General features: G+C 40.7%; 2 protein-coding genes across 4 annotated transcripts; one reads left to right on the plus strand and one right to left on the minus strand.

Moving 5' to 3' along the window:
* Positions 1-816: 816 nt before the first annotated feature.
* LOC126985961 (type 2 phosphatidylinositol 4,5-bisphosphate 4-phosphatase-like) lies at positions 817-16,059 on the plus strand. Of its 3 annotated transcripts, none has more exons than XM_050841591.1 (7): positions 817-952; positions 4,336-4,511; positions 4,863-5,072; positions 5,400-5,449; positions 6,238-6,383; positions 8,105-8,218; positions 15,767-16,059. In XM_050841591.1, exons 1-6 carry the CDS (start codon positions 850-852, stop codon positions 8,188-8,190), a joined length of 771 nt encoding a protein of 256 aa, XP_050697548.1. In that variant the 5' UTR covers positions 817-849; the 3' UTR covers positions 8,191-8,218; positions 15,767-16,059. The 3 variants fall into 3 exon arrangements, with proteins under 3 accessions (XP_050697548.1, XP_050697538.1, XP_050697533.1); XM_050841581.1 differs by lacking the exon at positions 15,767-16,059 and adding an exon at positions 10,770-12,406; XM_050841576.1 differs by lacking the exon at positions 15,767-16,059 and having other exon boundaries at positions 8,105-10,547.
* Positions 14,711-21,792, minus strand: LOC126985956 (2-amino-3-ketobutyrate coenzyme A ligase, mitochondrial-like). Its single transcript, XM_050841562.1, has 8 exons — positions 21,376-21,792; positions 20,885-21,099; positions 20,607-20,708; positions 20,060-20,267; positions 19,539-19,722; positions 18,872-19,067; positions 18,043-18,220; positions 14,711-17,660 (listed from the first exon to the last, which is right to left on the minus strand). The coding sequence occupies exons 1-8, from the start codon at positions 21,398-21,400 to the stop codon at positions 17,503-17,505; spliced, it is 1,266 nt and encodes a 421-aa protein (XP_050697519.1). The 5' UTR covers positions 21,401-21,792; the 3' UTR covers positions 14,711-17,502.
* Between the last annotated feature and the right edge of the window lie 797 nt (positions 21,793-22,589).

A 22,589-nucleotide genomic window follows, 5' to 3' on the forward strand; every position in this document is an offset into this window, starting at 1 on the left:
TTTTAAATCTCCCGCGCCGCCGAGTGTTTTGAGGACGGCTCGAGATTTCTACCCTACCACATATTCTTTAACTGTGAAGAGATAACTAATATATTCCCATAGCAAAAAATATTCATGCATTCCCTTAATACACACTGACTTTAGGGAGCAAAACTATAACGTAGATAATTAATTTCAGTGGCGTTTATGAGATATTGGACTTCCTCGGGGATGACAGGAGAATATTGGTTTTAGACATAGTAAATTTAGACATATTGGCCTTAAACAACAAAGAGATAATATAAATAAGTAGTTTTAATTGTGTTTATCAAGTAATAGTAGTTTCTTGAGGGTGACAGGCGTTTATTGAGGTTGACAGATCGAATTGCCTTGTGATAACAGCTACATATATGCTCTGGATATTAAACTTAGACATATTGGTTTAAACAACAAAGATATAGTGTAAATAAGTAGTTTCATTAGTATTTATCAGCCAATAGGCGTTCCTTGGGATCGAGTGACAGGAAAATATTGGCTCGAGAAAACATGTTGGCTTCAGACTTTTTGGGTTTCAACAGATTGGCTTTACATATATTAGCTCAGAAAACAAAACTATGATATAAATAAGTAGTTCTAATGGCGTTTATCGCATAACAGGCGTTTCTTGCGGTATAGGGGTTAACAAAAAAATTGGGGAGACCTAAAAAATATTAGCTATTGACATTTTGGGTTTAAACAGACTGGCTTTACATATATTAGCTCAGAAAACAAAACTATAATATAAATAAGTAGTTCTAACGGCGTTTGTCATGTAATAGGCGTTCCTTGGGGTGGGGGGGGAGGCCTAAAAAGTATTGGAACCTCTCTCATATGATCACCACAATGGCGGACGAGCGGCAGCCACTGATCGGGAGCGCCACAAATAACCCGCCTCAGCAGACCTATGGCGGGTCAGCGACGATGGGGGGTCAAGGTAATATACATAAAACCTTGGAGAATATACCTGATGATATAATAATGGCGTAAGAGGGACAGGAAGGTCAATATAGGGGGTGTTTTGTGGCCCTTCTCTGTTCTGGCGTACGTGTATTATGACCTGTTTTTGACCTCTCTGGGGGTTGTCAGGGGCGTGAGGTCAGGTCAAGGGGTCAAGAAATGGTGCCTGGCAGGGGTGCGGGGCGTGAGGTCAACATGGAGGGGATTTTTTTATGGTCATATGTGTTTTGGCGTACATGCATTGTGACCTGTTTTTGACCTCAGTGGGGGTTGTCAGGGACGTGAGGTCAGGTCAGGAGGTCAAGAAATGGTGTCTGGCAGGGGTTCAGGGCGTGAGGTCAACATAGGGGGATGTTTTGTGGTCATCTCTGTTCTGACGTACGTATATTCTGACCTGTTTTTTACCTCACTGGGGATTGTCAGGGGCGTGAGGTCAGGTCAGGAGGTCAAGAAATGGTGCCTGGCGGGGGTGCGGGGCGTGGGAGGCCCGGCGGCACGGGAGGGAACATCACGTGACTCACCCCGTGCAGTTGTCAACCCTCACTTATCATCTGTTAGCGGGGACTGAATGGGCTCTTGATGCCTGTCAGATTGTGTTATATTTGACGTTTTAGGTGTTTTCTGACCTTCGTTGCTTAGTCTGGCTTCTCTCAGGTCTTGCATACGCGTTTTAGTCCCGTCTGTATTTCGTTCACTATATTGCGGGGTTGACAAGTGGCTGTATTATCAGTTATTGACCTCATATTGCTTTCTCATTACTTTATTCATTGTTTTCTGACCTTCGTTTCTTAGTCTGGCTTCTCTCAGGTCTTGCATACGCGTTTTAGTCTCATCTGTATTTCGTTCACTATATTGCGGGGTTGACAAGTGGCTGTATTATCAGTTATTGACCTCATATTGCTTTCTCATTACTTTATTCATTGTTTTCTGACCTTCGTTTCTTAGTTTGGCTTCTCTCAGGTCTTGCATACGCGTTTTAGTCTCATCTGTATTTCGTTCACTACGGTATATTGCGGGGTTGACAAGTGGCTGTATTATCAGTTATTGACCTCATATTGCTTTCTCATTACTTTATTCATTGTTTTATGGCCCTTCTTGCTTAGTCTGGCTTCTCTCAGGTCCTGCATACGCGTTTTAGTCCCGTCTGTATTTCGTTCACTATATTTCAGGGTTGACAAATGGCTGTATTGACCTCACATTGCTTTTTTATTACTTTATTTATTGTTTTCTGGTCTTTCTTGCTTAGTCTGTCTCTCCTCAGGTCTTGCATACACGTTTTAGTCTCATCAGTATTTCGTTGACAATATTTTAGGGTTGACAAGTGGTCCTGTTATCAGTTAATAACCTCACTTTGCTTTTTTAGCCTCCACTTGTATTATATTTGATGTTTTATGTATTTTGTGGAGCTCCTTGCTCAGTCTGGCTTCTCTGAGGTCTTTCATACATGTTGTACTCTCATCTGCATCCTGTTGGTCATGTTTTCCTGAGTCACAAGTGGTCGTGTCATCAATAATTAACCTCATATTGCTCTTTTCTGGCCCTCCCTGCTTAGTTTGTCCCCCTTCAGGTCTTGCTTGTGTCCTCTTGGTCATGCTTTCCTGGTTGACAAGTGGTTGTATTATCAGTTATTAATCTTATGTTGCTTTTTATCTTATTGTTCTTTATTTTGTGTTTTCGTGCCCTCCTTTTTGAGTCTCTCTCTCCTCAGGTCTTGTATATATGTTTTAGTCTTGTCTATATCCAGTTAGCTTTGTTTCAGGGGTGACAAGTGGTCTGTTATCAGTGAACAAAGAAACTTGAGTATATATTTTATGAACCACATCCTCCGACTTTAAGGACAAAGCAGTTTCTTTTTGTTCAAGTTCTATTGTGTATAGAATGAATCTGGCAACTGTTTCTGGGGCAGATCACTATCTTTTGTGGTTTTCTCCCCTCCCTCTTGAAAAATTGGAAGCATATCCTCACAATACAAAGAAAATAGGAAAAATAACACTTCAGCCATCACAAGACAATGAGGAGTCAGTAAAATCACACAAAGGGTACAAGGGATATCTAAAGAAAGTATCATGTCACTCAGTATGAAGTCACATGCACATGACTAGATGACTGATATGGAGTTCAATAGGAGGAGAGGCCCCCCACCAGATAAGTTATCATTCCCACTTGTCATTTTTGTGTACATGCTAAAAAAAGAATGGTATGTGCCTAATGATTCATAGTGACAGGATACATAGCATGGGCATAGGCTTTCTTGCAGGGCTGACATTTAAGTAGGCAGCTTGTAAAAGAGTGTGGGCAATTTACATGCTATTTTTACTGAGAGTCTGTGTCCCTGCTAAAAAAGAATGGTGTCCACTTCATGATTCATAGTGACAGGATACATAGTGTGGGCATAGGCTTTCTTGCAGGGCTGACAGTTAAGTGGGCAGCTTTTCAAAGAGTGTGGGTGCCCATGTCACTAGGGTATTAAAATCAGTAGAGTAACACATGCAAACAGTAAAAAGAGAATGGTGCCCACTTCATGATTCACAGTGACAGGATACATAGTCTGGTCATAGGCTTTCTTTTTGGGTTGACATTTTAGTAGGCAGCTTGTAAAAGAGTGTGGGCAACCATGTTAGTAGGGTATTAAAGTTAGTTGCTTAGCATATGTGAACACTTATTAAAAGCTCATTAAAATATGCATACACAGGCCTGAAACCATAAGGGGGTGTCACTGCTTCAGCCCCCTTCTGCAGCCTAGCTATTTAGAATTTACAGGTGCACAATAACACCCAAATGGACCAAACCAGAGTCACAAGGCACTTAATGGGAGCAGCCAAACACTTACTTCTCCCTGTGAGCAAGGTATATCAAGAGGATGAAAGAACAATTGTAAAGAGGTGGGAGGAGGTAGATGTTGCAAAATAGGGGATTATAAAAACGGAGAAATAGGTACTCCTCTGCCATGGTCATCCCTTCAAGAGTAGTGTCCAAAAGGAACTCAAAGGGCATCAGAGCTGTAGATAGATAGTGGTTTGAACATCATGGCGACATATGTGTTTACAATTCTGATTACTGTCCAGGAAAGAGTTCGTATGCAAGATACAGCTAGTATGACACTGCTGGACTGATAGTAAAAGATCACATTCCCTACAGGAGGCTTGATAGATATAGATAGATAAATAGTGGTTTGAACATCATGACAATAAGTGCTTATAATTCTGTTTACCATCCATGAAAGATTAAGCTTCCAGAAAGAATTAGTATGCAAGAGAGAGCTATTATGACAGTGCTAGTAATGAAGCTAATATGACAGTGCAAGTAATAATGCTAATATGACAGTTCGGATAGTAGAGCATGTACCTTATTTTTCTACAGCGGGGACGGAGGGGACGCTGGTGTCTCCCGTGGGGCCGGATGAGCTGCCACCACCCTGCACACCCTCATCCAATGGGGTCCCCATGGTCACGTGTCGGGTGTGCCAGGCCATGATAGACATCTCGGGAAAAGTTGACCAGCATGTCGTCAAGTGCAACCAGTGCAATGAGGCAACAGTAAGTCATGTTCGTGTTTATTTACTGTGCAATGTGGGTGAAATATTTGAATTTGGGAACTTGTCTTGTAGTTGAAGCTTAACCCGTCCACTGCGATTGGTACGGATTTGGCCTTCGCTGATAGCCTGGTAACATATACTCCCTGGTCTTTCTCTGACTGTGGTGGATAATGGAGTGTTTCCCATGTGGTATTGGTATGCTGCATTTCCCCTCCCAAGGTTCATGACTACATTTTTCTTCACTGAATTGTAGCAGCCACTTTTTGTTCCATTCCTGTAGCTTGGTGATGTCTTCTTGTAGGAAATCCACAGTCAAGGGGCCAATTATGACCATATGTTTTTCTTTTTTCAGCCTATCAGGAATGCCCCGCCTGGGAAGAAATATGTCCGCTGCCCCTGCAATTGTCTGCTAATCTGTAAGAGTTCCTCCCAACGAATAGCTTGCCCCCGACCAAATTGCAAAAGGATCATTAACTTGTCGCCTTCACCAGCAAACCCTTCCTTGCCCAATGTTCCGGGAATGTGTAGAGTTACTTGTGCTCACTGCCATGATACCTTCATAGTAAGTCACTGCATCTGCCTCTGTATGGAAATAGCAGATACTTATTAATCTAAGTGTGTTTTTGAGCGTAAACTAAAGTAACTAATTAACAATGCAATGCCAGTGGTTTGCAGCAGTCTCATGATTTTGTTATGAAAGATTACTAATTGCTTTGGCAGGAAATGATGTGCCCATTACTAATGACTCTTAATTGATTATACTAACTTCATGACTCGATGCAGTAAAGAAAGTAATATCAGTACATGTCATATTGGTGTGGCTACAGAATAGTCATAGTTTCTCTTAGTATGAAAATCTCGTAGAGCTAAAGGATTGTTTTCTTTTCAGTTCAACACACTAAACAATGCACTTGCCAGATGTCCACACTGTAGGAAAGTGTAAGTAGCCTTGTTCTTCTGTGTTTTGGCTTTTCTCATGTTTAGAAGGACTTAAACAGGGAAAATGCCATATCCATAGTTGAGTTATTTTCTGTTTCTTCATTGTTTTGCCCTTGACTTGCCTCCTTGTAAAATAAAACCCTTAAAAGTACTAAATTGTTTCAGATTAATATGACTGGTAGGTTTTCTCATAGCCTCTGATACTTATTGAGGCCAGGCATGTGATTTTGATTCAATAATAAGAACATAAGGAGTCCGCAAGAGGCAAGAGGCTTAGGTTCTTATCCTTAAACATATCAGGCTCCCATTACAACTATTGCCCCAGGCCACAGAGAAGATCAGCTGGGGTTTCATTGAGGATTTTCCCATTCAAGGTGACCGAGAGAGCCCGGGTTCGATTCCCGGGCGGAATGGAAAAATTTGGGTGGCTTTTCCGATACCCTACACCTGTCCACCCAGCAGTGAATGGGTACCAGGTATTAATCAGGGGTTGTGTCCCGTCTCCTGGGATCTGTTCCTTTCTCCTATAATTCCTTCCCCTTCTGTCTCTCTCCGGCATATGACCACAGATGTTGCGCCGACTAAACAAAACTTTCCAAACTTCCCATTCAAGGTGCAGTGGCTGTGTAATACTATCACTAGCATCACAAAACAGTCCATGAAAATCCCTGCAACTTCTACGAGAGGCTTTTCAAACAGGCGAACTGAGGCACATACACATTTAAGAGTACAGGCGTTAATGTTTGCCGCCAAGGACTGAATGTAGACTAAGAGTGTCGTTCCTACAGGTCGTCAGTGGGTCCAGAGTTTGCCCGGTGCCGAGGGATAGTGTTTGTTGTTGTTGCTCTTGGCTTCCTGGCGTTGGGCATCGCTCTCACCTGCACCACCATAAGTTACACCAAGACTTACCCCGGCATCTATGTAGCATATATTGGTGAGTTGGAAACGTCCTCATGTTTGTATTGTTCAGCTGAGTTATTGTCATTGCCTTGTGTACTTGTGAAGGTTATATAGGGAGAGAGGAGAGAGGGTGAAGAAGGCATTAACGCAAAGTTTATGAAGAAAGGGAGAGGAAACTTGAGGAAGGGAGGAAAGGAATGAGAGAGAAGGAGAAGGGGGAGAGTCAGGGAGGAATATGAGGTGGGAGGGTTAGTTGTATCAGCAGGTTTTCATTGAAGGCTTTTGGTTGTAGCTTAGTTGCATTGTTGAAGGAGCTTAGAAAGGGAAGGGCAGCTGCTTTGAGGCTTGGCTGGGTAAAGTGTCTGTGGTTGAGTCACCAGGTGAGTGATGCAACGTATCCTAGCATATGCTCCCCATGAGTTAGTATAGTTGCACTGTGTTACATGCCCAGGTTCATTACTCACAAGGAAGTTTTGACATGGCAGTCTTTGAAGCCTAAGTGATATTCAGAGGCATTGAGACATCCCTTATTGATATGTCCAAAGGGATGGTTTTAGGACACCCCATTAACTTTTTGTCATCATCATTTATGTTGCTGTTGGCTTAGTTTTGGATTCAGGGTACGAGGTTATTAATTTATTTTTTCATGCATGTATATATGTATGTTATGGCATCACTATAAACCTATGCCCTTGTCACTAATGGGCTAAGGCCGACCACCAGGCTCCTTCAGAGAAAGCGTCCTGGTGCAATGGTTTTCATAATTCATCCAGCACATTGTAGAAAGTTTTGACCAGATTCAAGCCACCAGATGTTTTCTCAGCCAAAAGTGTTTATAATGATGCGATGACTCGTCAGGGCGTGTGGTGTGTCCCCTCGTGCTGTCCACTGTGAAAAGTGTGTGTCATAATCTCTTTATTGTCCGGGGATGTCATGGAGCGGTGTGACTCCTTCATACAGCAGAGCAGAGCAAGTGACAGAATAGAAAGTTTAGATTATTTTCCGATGAATAATTAGAAAAGGTAAAAGACCGAATATTCAGACTAAAAGTACAAATATTGAGGTTACTTTTGCAGACCCCTTCAGTAATAGTCATGTGTGGAAATTATACAGAATGGGGTCCACCTAGTCATTGCAAAACTTAGGACCATTGAATTATCTGTTATCATTCTTATATGTAACTGTGTAGCCAGTGTTGGTGTAGAAGAGCTTGGTCAGTAAGTTCATTTTACTATTCCCTGGCAAGTCATTGTGTATTTCTATTCTGGTAAGCTTTTTAGGCTTTGTGAGTTGTTACCTTGTAGCCTCTCATAGCCTACACCATCTACAGAGCACCAGGAATTGACTTAACAAACTATATGTGAACTGCTGTGGCCTTGAAAGTATATATGTGTGTGTATGTAGGTGAATAGATACACATGGTTATAGGTATATAGATTTATTTATTTATTTATTTATTTATTTATTTATTTATTTTTAAGCAGAGTCAGTTCAAGGGCATTAAAAAAAGGAAACAAATATGAAAGAAAAAGCATATACTGTCACTGGCTTGTCATGAGTGAGAGAGACTGTTCATAATGTTCATAATTTATATATTTCAACCATAAGAATATATATAGTATGGTTTTCTCATTCATGATTAGAGAGTTAGCTAGATAAGTAGATAGGTATTGATGACAGGAGGGCATTGATTTGAGTCATAGAAAGATTTACTTATTTATTATACTCAATCTTGCTTTTTTTCTCTCCTTCCAGTGGCCTTTCTCATCTCAGCCATCCTCTTCTACCGAACGATCTATTACTGCTCTATGAAGATAAGTCTCATCGAGGGCCCCTTATAAGCTGAGTGGAGGCGCAGGTGTGAGCTTTGTGAGTAATCTGCCACTAATTTCTTGTTACACATTCAAATGATGGTCCAGAGAAAGGAAGTGACGGCCAATCAAGAGACATGTACCTTAATATGTTTACTACTTTGCTTCACCTTCATGGAGCGTTTATGTTTTGTAGGAATGGTTGGTGACTATGATCCACAGTCAGTTCCTTACCTTAAATTACTGAACGCTAAGTAATTTTGTATCTCTGTTAGTTTAGTAGGGTTTCACGTCCTTCTTGAATGCCAAAGGAGTTTTTTGGGATCATTTTTGCCAGTCAGTCAGATACTATTTTGTATTATACTTGTCAGTTGTCTTATATGTATATTTTATTCAGTTTTGAAAGAAGAACAGAAAATACAGTGCAGTGAGTCCCGATTTTAAATAGAGCAAGCTTCACAGTATGCATGCTTGTAATTTGTAGCACCTCCATATGTGGTAGGTCATTTAAATACTAGACGATTTACTATGTCAAAGTGATTCCAAAGATCATTCGCAGTTGAGTTACAAACAGCATTGACACTTAAAGATTTACAAGTAAGTATTATAGTTTCAGGCATTAGTTGATACCGTACAGGTTTTTCTTTTAATCAATATCAATAAAGTGTTTGATTTTACATTATTTAAATATGACTAAAGTATGCCACCTTGCTAGAAGAGAATGATGTTCCATTGCAATTGCGTACCATTATTTATGATAGTTTGCTAGTGAACACGCCTGACCACTGAATTAACCTCAACCCTGGGATATTTGTAGGATTATGAATTGCGTTTTCAGTATACGTAGGTTTTTAAAAGTCATTGTAGTGTAATTTAAGTCTATAGAAACCTGTGATAAGCCAAGATCTTAGGATGCTGTCCTATATGTATTGTAGCTCCAGTATACAAGTGAAGTTCTCAATTCTTGAAATATTCTTTACACCTTCCTGAGTTGAAAAGCTTCCTTGTTACACTTCGCTTACTACACCTAACTCTCTCTTAAGGATTAGATTAACCTTTTGGGGTATATTCAATTGATATTTTAAGTTTGTTTGTATGGAAATTCAGTTCTCTTTTCTTTCCTTGATCACTGATATTGCTATTATTATTATTATTATTATTATTATTATTATTATTATTATTATTATTATTATTATTATTATTATTGATATACTTCACCCAGTTTTGTATTTGTTTTTTCATTTTTTCTGTTTATATATTTGTTTTTTCATTTCTACCCAGAGCAGCTTTTGTTACAAGTCATTGATTTTTCAGTGTGCCGATCTTGTCCTTTGTAATTTTGTTACCGCTAATGGGCTCTTCTAGATCAGTCTGAAGAAAATCCTTCCATGATGTGTCCACTATAGAGGACTTTGGAATATATAGTATTATAATTATTTTAATATCAGAAGTGCATCAGTTGTGGCATAACATGGCAGACAGGGTGTGAGATATTTTGTATGAGTGATTGGAAATCAAAAGGAGCCTTGTTTACTTTGTTCATGAATGATGTGCAAGCGGGCAGTGAGTTCACACAGGAAGAAAGTAAAGCTTAGAGTCACTGTAATACAAGTTGATGATTTCATGAACTTGGCTTAGAAGTTTTCCTGCTTTTAGAAATGCATCAAATCCTGCATCGTCAGATATCATTATGGTGGGCTTTAGCATTATTTAATGGGATTGTCACACCATTTCCTCAGATTTCTTTTTATAACCTATAAAGTAGAAATTGTGATATGGGAAATAGTATTGTATTTTTTGGAGTGCAAGCAGCGGGGTGTGTGGCTATCGGGGGAGGGCGGTCCAGCTCAGGGCCGTGACCCTCACTGGGGAGTGTACACTGTAGGACAAGTTGTTGGCAGGGGTTGTAGTGGGTTTGGTATGTTGCCTGATGATACACTACTATCAACTTATAATTTATGTAAATAAATTTATACTTTTATCTAAAATGGAGAGCACATCTATATGTGCTGAAAAATAGCAAGGAGGCATCCACTCAAGTGCAAAGTGCCACATGGTGTGGAGGTCATGTTACCTAGATCACCTTACTGCTGCCGCCAGCAGGGGAGGTGCAGGGAACTCTTGTCCTTGCACTGAGTGTTCAGAGTAAGGAGTCCCTCAGGGGGTGCCACTCGCCGGGCACTCCGCTGATCTTGATTGCTTTAATATATTTATGTCACGTTTGTATAAATCACTTGTGCAATTGTATATTTCAGTTGCTCATGAAGCACTAGACACATTCCTCTAAGTAATCAATTGTACATAAATGAAATGGAATGTCATCTACCATTCTTTTAGAACTTTTAAAGCTGTATCCAAAAATGTCATGTTAAAAGTGTTGAACATAATTATGCTTTTCAATTATAACCTAGATTTCTGTTGCTGATAGTGTTACCTAGAGGATTGTGGCACGCCTATGTGGATATCAAGTCACCATTGTCTCACTGTTTGGAATACTCACAATGTATCACTAAGTTACGCCATGCAGAACCACTTGTCTAGAATGTGTAGCAAGTATTGATCACTAGTTTCCACCACTCATCTCACACACATGCCTCTATATCTTACAGTTCAGTTTGTACAAAGAGGATTCTTGGCACCGTGGAGAGTCATAGTTGTAGACCCAAGAGATAGCTGTGGCAAGGCACATGATGCAGCTCACACCCTCCACAGGCTCATTTACCTTGCACCCACACAGTTACTATAGGCTCGCCAGGTCCCATAGAAAGAAGCTACAGGTTGTGAGTGTCCCTCGGGTGACAGAAAGAATCCAAGGCTCCGACATAAGTAACATATTTACATTTTAATTGTTTCAGTAAAACAGATATTTAAAAATGTCCTACAAACTTGCTGCATTGTGCACTAGTGAGATGGTAATCTTTATTTTGAAAGGTAGAGTGACCATAACCCTGCAGCCTTTGGACATGGTCACATGGATCATAGAAAGCTGCTATAGAGGTCAATATGTTGAGTACAGAAGGTTATTCACACCAGTTCAGTATCTGGTCCAGTCATTGTGAATAACCCCATTTCCCATACTGAACACTGGAGCCCCTAAGCCAAAGAGACAGTCAAGTAGAGGACAGGAAGGGCTGCTAGTTTACCTAGGCTGAACATTAATTGTCATGACATGCAGTAACTTAACATTCCATGCTGTACAAGTGTGTAGTGCTACTTGCCCTTGGCAGGATTCAAGGCTGTGATATTTTTATGGGAAAAGTAGAGAGCTGGATCCCCAACCCCTTGCTCATGGTATGTAGGAGAACATCAGTGATAGATGATGGCTTTGCTGGTCTTACCTCACTTTAAAAACCTATTTCATAAAACCATGGAGATGGTTCCCAACACGAGGGAGTACAGGCCTGCATGCTACCTCCTACCAAGCCGAATAACTCGGTGCCATGGAAGTTGGTGGAGAGTTTATATTCACACTGCCAGTCCTCCTACAAGTCCTTAGCCTACCCCCATGGGACCTCTGCTGTTATGGGAAATGGGGTCTTCCCAACATGTCATAGTTATATCACAGGTTCTCCACACCCTAGGATTTATTTTCTCATTTGCAGTTATGTAGTTTCATAAAAAGCTATCCTCTGAATAACAAAGTCTTTGAAAAAAATAAGCCTATTCCCTTAAATCTATCCCTTGAAAAAATAAGCCTATTCCCTTAAATCTATCCCTAGGTATGTGTTTTTCAGATGTTAACATGCTAAAACTACCATGTATGAGTAGGTTCACTTGGTATTTTTCACCACTCATCACTGGTGGTACGAGTGATGGTCTACATAATGCAATCTTGAGAGACATTATTACCAGCTGCATTACTTGGAGGATTGTCATTTCAGTAGGATGGGGGGGAGCAGATGATATGAAACGTGTGTGTGGGTGTGTCAGGCGAGGCGGGGTGAGGTTGGGGCAAGTGATCCCTGCATGCGGCTGGTGAGATCCACCAACCAGGCAGCTTTTAGTTTTGGTTGACTTTGTTCATTGCCAATGGGGATGTAACATAAAGCCCCTGTTTTAGCAGATAGATTTTACTATTTTACTCTCATTTTTAATATTCTGCCAAGTTGTATTGCACCAGTTAGTTTGCCTTCATGATCAATGGGTTTTTGCCCTGTAGAATGCAGCGTTGACCTTTCTCCCCTTTCCAGCACCAGTACACCTTTTCTTTTGTCACTAGCAAATGTTTAAATAAATTATAATCATACTTATCTTAATATTTCACCTTAGCACAATATTTGGTATTTAATATTAAAAATGCCATGACTTGTTGGTTCTGAGTATTTGAACAGTGACAAAGTATATATCCACATATGTGTGCTGCAGCCCTATGATTAAGGTATATTTTCATGTATTTTTTGTGTGGGCATTACATCTACCGCATGTATAAGCTGAAGGGAGTTCTTCACCATGAGTGTGTGCGTTGTATTTCTCACTTGGTACCAGAGGAAGGCATGCTTTAGTGTTCTCTGCAAAGCAAGTAAGAGGCTACTGTTGACAGTGTACCTGTAAACTGTTATGTGATGCTCAGATAAGAAACCATATAATCTGGGTAGCTGGGATGATCCTTCAGGGCTTCTGCAACCCTGCCCATAAGCTAGCAGTTAGTCCAACCCCGATTTTGCTGATTGGAGTCAGGCTCATGGTCAGACTCTGTAAAATGTATCACCCCACTTGTGTACAGTATTCATGCCATGTTTCACACACCCAAACTAGTAATTTCCCTTCCCACTGACTTTCATGCCCAGGAATCGACCACAAAACTTGAAAGGTTCACCTTTTGTTGATATTTTGGTTTAGTCGCCACTCCCAAAACAGCCGGGTGCTCCATTTAAACCCCTTGACACGACAGAGACTGACTGACAGCACATATATGTATTCAGGTGGGGATGGGTGATGGCATTTTCAGGTTTATCTTTTCTTCCACCTTCAAGTGATGAGGCCATGTCCCTTGTATGCCATGAATCATGGAACTTGTGTAGCAGCTCAGGCAAGTGTATGCTAATGTTCACCTTGTATTGAGATGAAGTATATCCAGTGGTTCTTGCCTGTGTGTCATGATATAACTGAGAAATCAGTCAGTTGCAGTGAGTTGATTTTAAACTAAACCTGTTGTGTGTGGAGTGTTCTTAATCAATTGGTATGCATTTATTAAGTCAGAGTTCTGATTTGACTCATTGTAACTGACTGGCTCAGCTAATAGGACCCATGATGCTGCTGGCTTGTTCTCTGAAGTAGCTCCTAGAAAGTGAAGGGTATTAGTATTACCAATCAATTTGAAAATTAGTACTGTTCCAGGAATATAACTACTTGGGAGAATTGAGCTTAGATATGAAAGTCAACATTTAAAAAAATATTTATCCAGTTTAATCAGTAGTTCACTTATGCCTTACAAAATTTAAGTTTTATTTACTTTACTTTCAAAATTTAAGTTTTATTTACTTTACTTTAATATTAATTAATTGGAATGGTTCACACAGCATACCTTGTGGCCCTATTAATTGTAAAGTAGGTATAGAGCAAGATATTGGTGTGGCACAAAAACAGAATTGGCAGGTTAATTTGATTTTATTTTTAAATTTCATTTTGCCTGTGGGTTTGGTGCCTCGAGTCTGAGAGGTTGTGAGTTCAATCCCAGTTCAGGGTGGCTTCTCACCAAGAGAGGTAGCACTCTCTTGTAATCCTAGTAGAGCTATATGGTCTTGGCTACCTAGCTTTGGGGATTAGTTGATCACCTTTAATATCAGTTCGAGTAACAATGGTCACTAATCTTTTACAGTTCACATTTTAACCTCTTTCTACAAAATTCTTTAAACCATTAATACGAAGTAACCATTTTTTCTCTATTTTTTCTAGTAGTAGTAGTAGTAAGGGACCTCAGAAGGTGAAAGGAAAGGGAATGGAGCAAGGGGATCAGTGAGTTGGCTGTAACCATGAAACTTGGAGCACAAATTTTCAATTTGTAAGAGAAACTGCAATAGCGCAGTGAAAATTCCCATAATGTAACACCACTGAGTGACGGGGATCAACCTGGGCCTTCTTAGTATAAGTCAGGGCATGCTGACTCCTACTCAGAAGGCCCAGGCGTGATCCATCACTCGGTGGTGTTACATTACAGGCTTTCTATTTGTCTTCCTACTTTGGTGTCTGAGGCAGTGACCAAAGAACTCACCAAAGATCAGACACAAGCTGTAGCTCTTGTTATTCGGTTTTCTGCTTATTGGCTGCATACTTTTAAACTTTGATGAACTTGTAAATCTCGCTTTGGAAAACATACTTTGTTATAACAAAGATTGCCATGCCTCATGGTGCTCCAGCCTAAGTCCATTTGTAGTTTGTTTGTGGTGATATTCATGGGAATTTTCAAATCCCAAGAATATCACCTTAAACCATTTCATGACCTGGGTCTATTTTAATACACCGTCATTGCATGTGACCTCACCAGGAATCTGGTGAGCATTCAAGGGCAAAGCTTCTCACCATCAATCCTATTAAGAGGTAACTAAAAATGTTTTTATTAAAATATTCAGTTTTTTATTGAAACATTACTGCTACAGACCCCAATTTTCACTGCTGCTTGTAGAGTGTAGTTTTGCATACCTTTCTCATTGGAATCTCTGTGAGGGAACTAGAACATGTCTTTTAGCATCTCCTTGTCCTCCTCCACTTGAAGTTGTCTCTTAAGGCACGTCCACACCAGGAATCTTTGTATGACAACAATGTATCTCAGACGTTTCCCAACTGTTTCGGTAAACCACTAGAATACATTTGAATACCCTTGGGAGAGCAAGAAGAAAACAAGGAAACGCGTATGGGTGAGATCGTTTATAGAAATATGAGCATTACAGAGGGAGTTTCCATTACAAACTTTCCTGGTGTGGGTGGTCCTGAGAAACAGTTGGGAAGTATTTGAGAATAAAATTTTGTTTTCCATCCTGGATGGAAAACATGAGAAACTTTTCCGTGCTTGCGCACGCGTATATGCGGGTATATGTATGTATGTATATATATATATATATATATATATATATATATATATATATATATATATATATATATATATATATATATATGTATATATATATATATATATATATATATATATATATATATATACTAGTCACACACACACACACACACACCTATAATTAGCTAGATATTGAAGTATGTGAGTGAAGCGACACAACCCCTGGCGTATGTTCGCTGTTAGTTACTAATACATGGGCAAACACCTTGCCTTGCACACTGAGCAGTTTAATACCTCGCTAGTTATTGCAGTCCCTATCTGTAAAGCATTGGGGGTCAGATTCATCAAACTTCAAGAGACCTCTCACTGTTAAGTCTCTTGGTAACCCTGCCCACTACAAAAGCTCCTTGTGTTTAGGTGGCTCCAATGGTGTAGAGAAAACTGATAGTCAGGCAGGCCATCAGTTCTTTCATTGCCATCAGAGCTGCCTAAAGATCAAGAGCATTCACAGTGGACCGAGTAACCAGAGGACTTACCAAAGAGAGATGTCTTGAATGGTTTGATAAACCCAGCCCCCAATTGTCCCTTTTCACTTTACAGATAAGGATGACCTGCCCCCTCTTCCAGTCACGAGGTATGGTACCAGATTGCCATACTTCAGTGAAGACCAAATGCAACCCACAGATCATGGGGGCACTGGTCTAATACAGAGTGGAGTTTGGTGTATAATACCTTCTCTTTAGTTTCACACATCTTGGTATGAACATACACTGCAACAAGAGATGTGAAGTCCAGAGTCACTGCAGTATTCAGCGAAGTGCTCGGGTCATGGCAAATTAAAGTTTTATTTTTGGAATTTTCCAGATTTTTTTCTCAGTTTCAATCTGTAACTGGCTCAATCAGCATATGCAAAACCAATGAATACTATTTTATCTACAGTCCTTAAGAAATTACAGTTTGGGACAAATGTTCTGAGTAGCTATTTGACAAATTTACTGTTTGAGTGCAAAAAATACCATAATCTGCGACTTCAATTCTGTCCCCAACTGCATCACATTTAATTTAATGTAATTCCTCTATGTTTATAAGCATAGCACCACACCATCCATGAATGGTTTTTTGTAAATGCTGCATAAGTGAAGACTCTCATGAGGCTGTCTCTACATTGCCTGAACCCTTCCACTATATAAAACAGTTTCAAGAGATTACCAACTGTAGCATGAGGATGCTACTCACTAAATAATGAATGCAAATGCACATTCCAAACCAATCAATGCTAGATTCACAATGTTACCATTTAGAACAAGTAAGCAGTTGTAGTGGTTGACATGGGCCTAAACCTAGAGTGGGGTAGTGCTTATACTCCACAATGGTGAGAAATATGCTTCCAGGAAAGGCCACTCCATTTGATTCTTATAAACAGCACATGAAACTGGCATTTATGTTAAAGATTCATGTACACACCAAGTTACATAAAGCTATTACAGAGTGATGGTTGTATCATTTCGTTTGATCCCGACCGTTTCCCACAAAGGTGGAGTTTAGTAAACAAGGAAAGCTACTTCTCTGGTTTCTTAATCACTTGCCTAGAGTCTCATTGCCTTTTGATTGATCTGACCATGCAATAAATTCTCTATTTCATTCTTACTTTGTTTACCAGCATCAAGTGGAGTGGCCGAAATGTACCTTGAGACTGATGATGAACCAGAACTCTTACAACTACACCTGGGAAGCTGTGCTCAAATGATCACAAATACCAGAAATCATTATACAGAATCTACAGAGGCATCAGCTTCTCACAGTATTTAACACAGCCTTTCATTTCATTTTATCATTATAAAATCAGTGTTTATCCTTTAATACTAGTACGAGCTGTGACCTGAAGCACCACACAGTTGATGGAGCCTCAACACATAGGCCAGGTGACCACACTAGTAAGCATGTCAGAAAAATGAGCGAATCATAAATCAGGATATGTAATGCCTCTTATTTTCCTCTTGTGCTAATACTGATTGGACTTGTGGAATATCTCAGTGAAGTTTTAGTATGGATTTAATACATAATGAAATTTTGGTATTGATTTCATGTGACAGTCTGACCTTCATCACCATTATTTTGAGTAGGCAGCATACCATGCAATCTTTAACTAAATGTAGCCTATGCTGCTTGTATTGAAAACCTCATGTATTGCTGATGTTTGGTGTCTGCACGGACTGGTAAATAAAACTTCCTTTAGAAATTACTGTAACAAGTTAATGTCTGGCACACACAGACAGAAGTGTAGTCCCAGTCATATGAGTAAGAGGCATTACTGAACATTACTCATTGTCTGTGACTTAACTGATGACACCCAGACTCTTGCCGACTTGCTTGAACGCCTCAACTGTCCGGTCAATGTCTTCAAAGGTGTGAGAAGCAGAAATTTGTACTCTTATTCTTGCCTTGCCTTTGGGGACCACCGGGAAACTGAAGCCTATGACAAAGATACCTCTTTCTGCAGGAAAAAAGAAAATTAATAAAATAACTTAACACAAAAGGAATTCATAATTTCATCCTATGTAGAAAGGTTCATTCAGGGCAGGAGCTGTCCAAGGGTTCAGGGGCCACTCCCACCAGAGCCAAACATTACACTCCATTAGCTATTAAAAATACCATAAACATTTCTATGATGCAAGTTTCCTCATCTGCATTCCTCTAACTAGATTTGAGGTAATGAAAACTTAGTAAATTTGAGTAAAAAATGTGGCAGTGTGTCGATGGTAACCTATTTTTTGTTGTATTAATCATATTGATGGCAAGCATATCTAATTTTTTTAACTATTTATGTAATTCAACAAAGTACTCTGCCAATGTATATGATGGAAGCTCACACTCACCCAACATATGATCAGCAAAGGTGGATGCAAGGCGAGCATCCCCCAGCATGACGGGACAGATGGGGTGGTTTTCTCCAGCAATAGTGAACCCGGCATCTGTCATCTGGGACCTGAACCTGTCAGTGTTTGCTTGTACCTTTTCAGCAAAACCAGAACTTTCAAGAAGTAGATCAAAGACCTGCAAAGGGAAATGTTGGCACCATCATCAACAAAAATAAAACTGGGAATTGAAAGACTTGTTTGACAACCCCATTCTGAAGTGTGTGCTGGGTATAATATATCTACATGCATTGTGTAAAGTCTGGAGGGTGAATTGAGAGAGAAAGGAGGTGATGTGGGAGCTGTGGCAGTTGTAAGAGTAGATGAGGGGCTGGTAAGGTGGTTATGACATGTTCGGGTGGATGAGAGACACTGGTAGAAAGGGTGTATGGCTTCAGAGAGGATGGACAAGGCCTGTGGGAAAGTCACCACTAAGTAGGAGAAAGTGAAAGAAGCTTTACCTCAGAGCTCTGGATGCACAGGAGAGTGAAAGGTGTGCTAGGAATCATGTGACTTGGTTTAAAGTTATTTATTGGAGCGAAGGGGAGGTACCAATGAGCTGTGGATGCACTGAACTGAGGTGTTAAGAAAGGTTAAGATGAAAGCCCATATCAGGAAGCCATGGTCTGGAATTAGTGCCTCAGGATAGAGCATGACCAAGAGGCAAGAAGTGTGTATGTGAGTGGCAGAAGTAGGAATGGTGATCTGTAAGAACCATATGGCTAGGGTTGGAAAATTAATCGTTTGACTACCTTGCAAAAAAGTTCTGTTGAGTGCACTGAAAATTTACCTTACTGGCACAGGCAACAACAGGAGGTGGCAGGGAGTTGGAGAAAAGGTAAGGTCTTGCTCGCTGCCTCAGAAGAGTGACCAGCTCCTGGGGCCCTGTGGTGTAGCCCCCTGCTGCCCCACCCAATGCCTTGCCCAAGGTGCTGTTGATGATGTCCACTTGTCCAGTCGGGAGACCAAAGTGCTCCTCTATTCCCCTGTAGAAAATAAGCATCAGTATTAGAGTGGTGGATGAGTGGAACAGACCTGATAGTCATGTTGTGAGTGCCAATACAAGAGACACATTCAGGAAGTTATATAAATTCATGGATAGTGAAGTTAGGTGAGGTTAAATTTACTGGAGCTGCCTTGTATAGGTCTGCCAACCTCTTGCAGACTCATTATGTTCATATGTTCTGATGTTCTTACTACAATCGAAGTCTACTTTTATATGTACACTCGGAAAGTAGGAAAGTTTCGTTTAGTCGGCGCAACATCTGTGGTCATATGTCGGAGAGAGACAAAAGGGGAAGGAATTATAGGAGAAGGGAACAGATCCCAGGAGACAAGACACAACCCCCGATTAATACACGTACACTCAGAATTTTGTTGTTATTCTACTTACGGATTTTCGGAATGGAATAATGCATTAGAGACAGAGAGAGAATGGAGCTGAGCAATTGACTTACCTTCCAGTTTTACCGAAGAAGCCTGTAGCATGGCACTCGTCAATAAAGACCATGGCGTTGTACTTCTCCGCCAGGGCACAGATCTCCGGCAAGGGGGCCACGTTGCCATCCATGCTGAACACTCCGTCTGTCACTATGAGCCTCATCCGGGCATCCTGAGCCTCCTGCAGCTTGGCCTCCAGGTCTTAAGAAACACAGTATCAGAAGAAGAAAAGAATATCGGGTTATAAATCGTGATACTTAAATTTATAATAAGAATATACAGTTTGGTGCTTATTGTGCAAAAGATAAACCCCAATTTTAGTGCAGAATTAGATGCAATACAACCTTAACTAAAAGATGTATATGTGAGAGCAGAGATATATAAATCACCCCTTTACATACAATAAAATATTTAATTGACTTTTAATGCTTGAAAAAAGAGGTAACTGCTGTTAAGACACTTCACAGAGGCTGAATATGAGGTCCAGTCCATCAATGTATAGTTCATGGATAAAAAAAAAAACTCCATCAAATAATACCTTGCATGTTTTTGTGCTGGTACCTGGATTTGCGAGCCTTGCAAAGACGAATGCCATCAATGATTGAGGCATGGTTCAACTCATCTGAGAGGACAGCATCTTGAGGCGTCAGCAGGATTTCAAAGAGCCCGGCATTGGCATCAAAACATGAGGCGTACAGTATGGCATCTTCACGGCCATGGAATTTTGCGATCTTTTCTTCGAGTTCCTGAAAAATGTGGATTCTATTTATGAAGCTTTTTCTTGTGTGTTGCTTTGCATGTTTTGGAATTACTTTATTTTTTACATACAAGTTATCGAAGGTGTCATGGTACTTACAGGCTTCTAAATTAAAAGTAACCAATTTTAGGGAGGGTAAGACTGTGTACATGTAATCTTGAACTGAATTAAGCAAAAGGTGATAGCTCATTTAAAGGTTGTGTATATGAAGGTAACAGGTCATTAAAAGATTGTGTATATGAAGCCAATGAGGTGAGTGAATAAACTGACAGAGCTTTATAAATGGTACATAAATAATGACTGATGGAAGGGGCATTGATGACCTCACCTTATGGATGCTCTGGGTGCCACAGATGAAGCGCACCGAGGACAGTCCTGCACCATACTTGTCCAAGGCATCCTTCCCGGCCTGCACCACTTCCGGATGACTCTGTTAGAAGACGAGTTCAGCCATACAACCTGTTTTTGGTGAGCCACTGTAATATTATCATTTAAATTGTATTATACATCATTAGTGGCCTTTGTGATCATCTTCATAGCATTAAGCCTGCACAAACACAACTACCACACAAGTATGCCATTCTGCTGGGCCAAACAGTCACTCACAGAGAGGCCAAGGTAGTTGTTGGCGCAGAAGTTGAGGATGCCGGCCTGCTGCCCCTCCACGCGGATGGTGACGGCCTGCTTGCTGGTGATGACGCGCTCACTCTTCCATGTGCCAGCCTCCCTGATGCCCTCCAGCTCCCCCTCCAGGATGTCCCGGCACTTGGCCTGGGCATGGCTCTGGCGCGTCCCCACACACCTGCGCAGGCACTCACGCCCTGCAATAACAATACACTAATAGTAATAATAGAAGCAGTTTTTAGCACCCAGCCCAGTTTAGAGAAGAGAAGGTTGGGTTAAATCATTCCTAATACGTTGCACTTTAAGTTGGGAAATACACAGAACAATTAAATGAGGATCAGGTAGATAACTTGTGAGCTTAGGGAGGTGTCAATCACTCAAACATTAAAGGAATATGCCTACACGACAAGGTGAGGCAATGATGATTCACATTAATGAGCTTCAGAGATAATTAAAGGTAAAAAACTCCTCACCGCCTCTCAGGAAGACACTCGCCATGCCTGGAGTCGAGCAAAACCTCCTGGATGATGATAGCTAATATAATTGTCCGTCCTCTCAATTCCGGTACTCTTACTTTCCTCCTGTCTAATTTTCGTTTCTTTTAACACTTCGGTCTACTCTTAGTTTATCTCTGCTGTCTCACTAGTTAAAGTTTCCTTCTTTCAACACTTCAAGACACACACAGAGGCACAGGCACTCCACACCACCAAGCTGAACTGAACACTGCAGGACAGACGCACGTTTCTAAACCACAAGACTCGAAAATTGGCAAGAACACAACACTTGGGTATATGTAACGACCACTAACTCCTTATTTAAACCATTATTTCCCCCCTTAAACCAGGCCTAAAACACCAGTAAACCAAGATAAAGTCACCATGTATAGCTCAAACTTATGACTGAATGCATACAAGAGAAGGAAGGTTAGATAAGTGGGTAAAAATAATGACATACGTAGCATCACATACTTGGCAGCGCTCCGGAGGTGGGTCAGACAGGAGCCAATGAGAGAGGCCGTCCAAAGAAAGCCCCGAAGATACAGAAATACCCTCCTCTTCTTCCTCCTCTTCTTTCTTGTTCTTCCCTCCTCCTGGTCCCTCCTCCAGCTCCTCCTCTTCTTACTTGTTCTTCCCTCCACCTGCTCCTCCTCGTACCTCCTCCTCTTCTTCCTCGTCCTCTGCAGTCACACGTGCTCTGAGGATGGAGATAAAAGAGAGAGAAAGGAGAGAAACACATCGAGTTGCATAAATATATATATCAATAGTTTAATGTATTTGTAGAAAGATATATATGATGTAACAAGAAACGACTAATTATTTACGAATACTTACAAATGTGAAGTTAAGCTGTAAGGGAACACACACACACACACACACACACAACGTACAGAAAGGTCACCTCCACGCCATAATTACGGCCTGTGACCATGGTAAAAAAAATAAAAAAAGAGGAGAAAAACGTTGCCTGAGGTCCTGCAATCATCTCCTTCCCTCCTCCTCTTCCTTCTCTCTTCTTCCTCCTCTTCCTTCGCTTCTCTCATCCAGTCCACTCGTCTCTTTTTCCTCCCTCCTCTCTCTTCTTTTTCTTCTTCTTCTTCAGAGGGTGTCACTCCTGTAGATAAATAAATAAACGTTTTTTGAGATGGATTAAAAGGTATAGCCTACCAACAACCTTTATCATAGTAACA

The sequence above is a fragment of the Eriocheir sinensis genome, chromosome 5 (genome assembly GCF_024679095.1).
Source record: "Eriocheir sinensis breed Jianghai 21 chromosome 5, ASM2467909v1, whole genome shotgun sequence".
NCBI lineage: Eukaryota > Metazoa > Arthropoda > Malacostraca > Decapoda > Varunidae > Eriocheir > Eriocheir sinensis.

Bases quoted from the DNA above. Each gene is read 5' to 3' on its own strand.
- LOC126985961 (XM_050841591.1), top strand. From the start codon at position 850: ATGATCACCACAATGGCGGACGAGCGGCAGCCACTGATCGGGAGCGCC. The intron at 5,073-5,399 runs GTAAGTCACTGC...TTTTCTTTTCAG, and splicing joins ACTGCCATGATACCTTCATA to TTCAACACACTAAACAATGC. The intron at 5,450-6,237 runs GTAAGTAGCCTT...TCGTTCCTACAG, and splicing joins TGTCCACACTGTAGGAAAGT to GTCGTCAGTGGGTCCAGAGT.
- LOC126985956 (XM_050841562.1), bottom strand. From the start codon at position 21,400: ATGGCGAGTGTCTTCCTGAGAGGCG. The intron at 20,268-20,606 runs GTGAGGTCATCA...CACATTTTTCAG, and splicing joins GCACCCAGAGCATCCATAAG to GAACTCGAAGAAAAGATCGC. The intron at 17,661-18,042 runs GTGAGTGTGAGC...TTTTTCCTGCAG, and splicing joins CTTTGCTGATCATATGTTGG to AAAGAGGTATCTTTGTCATA.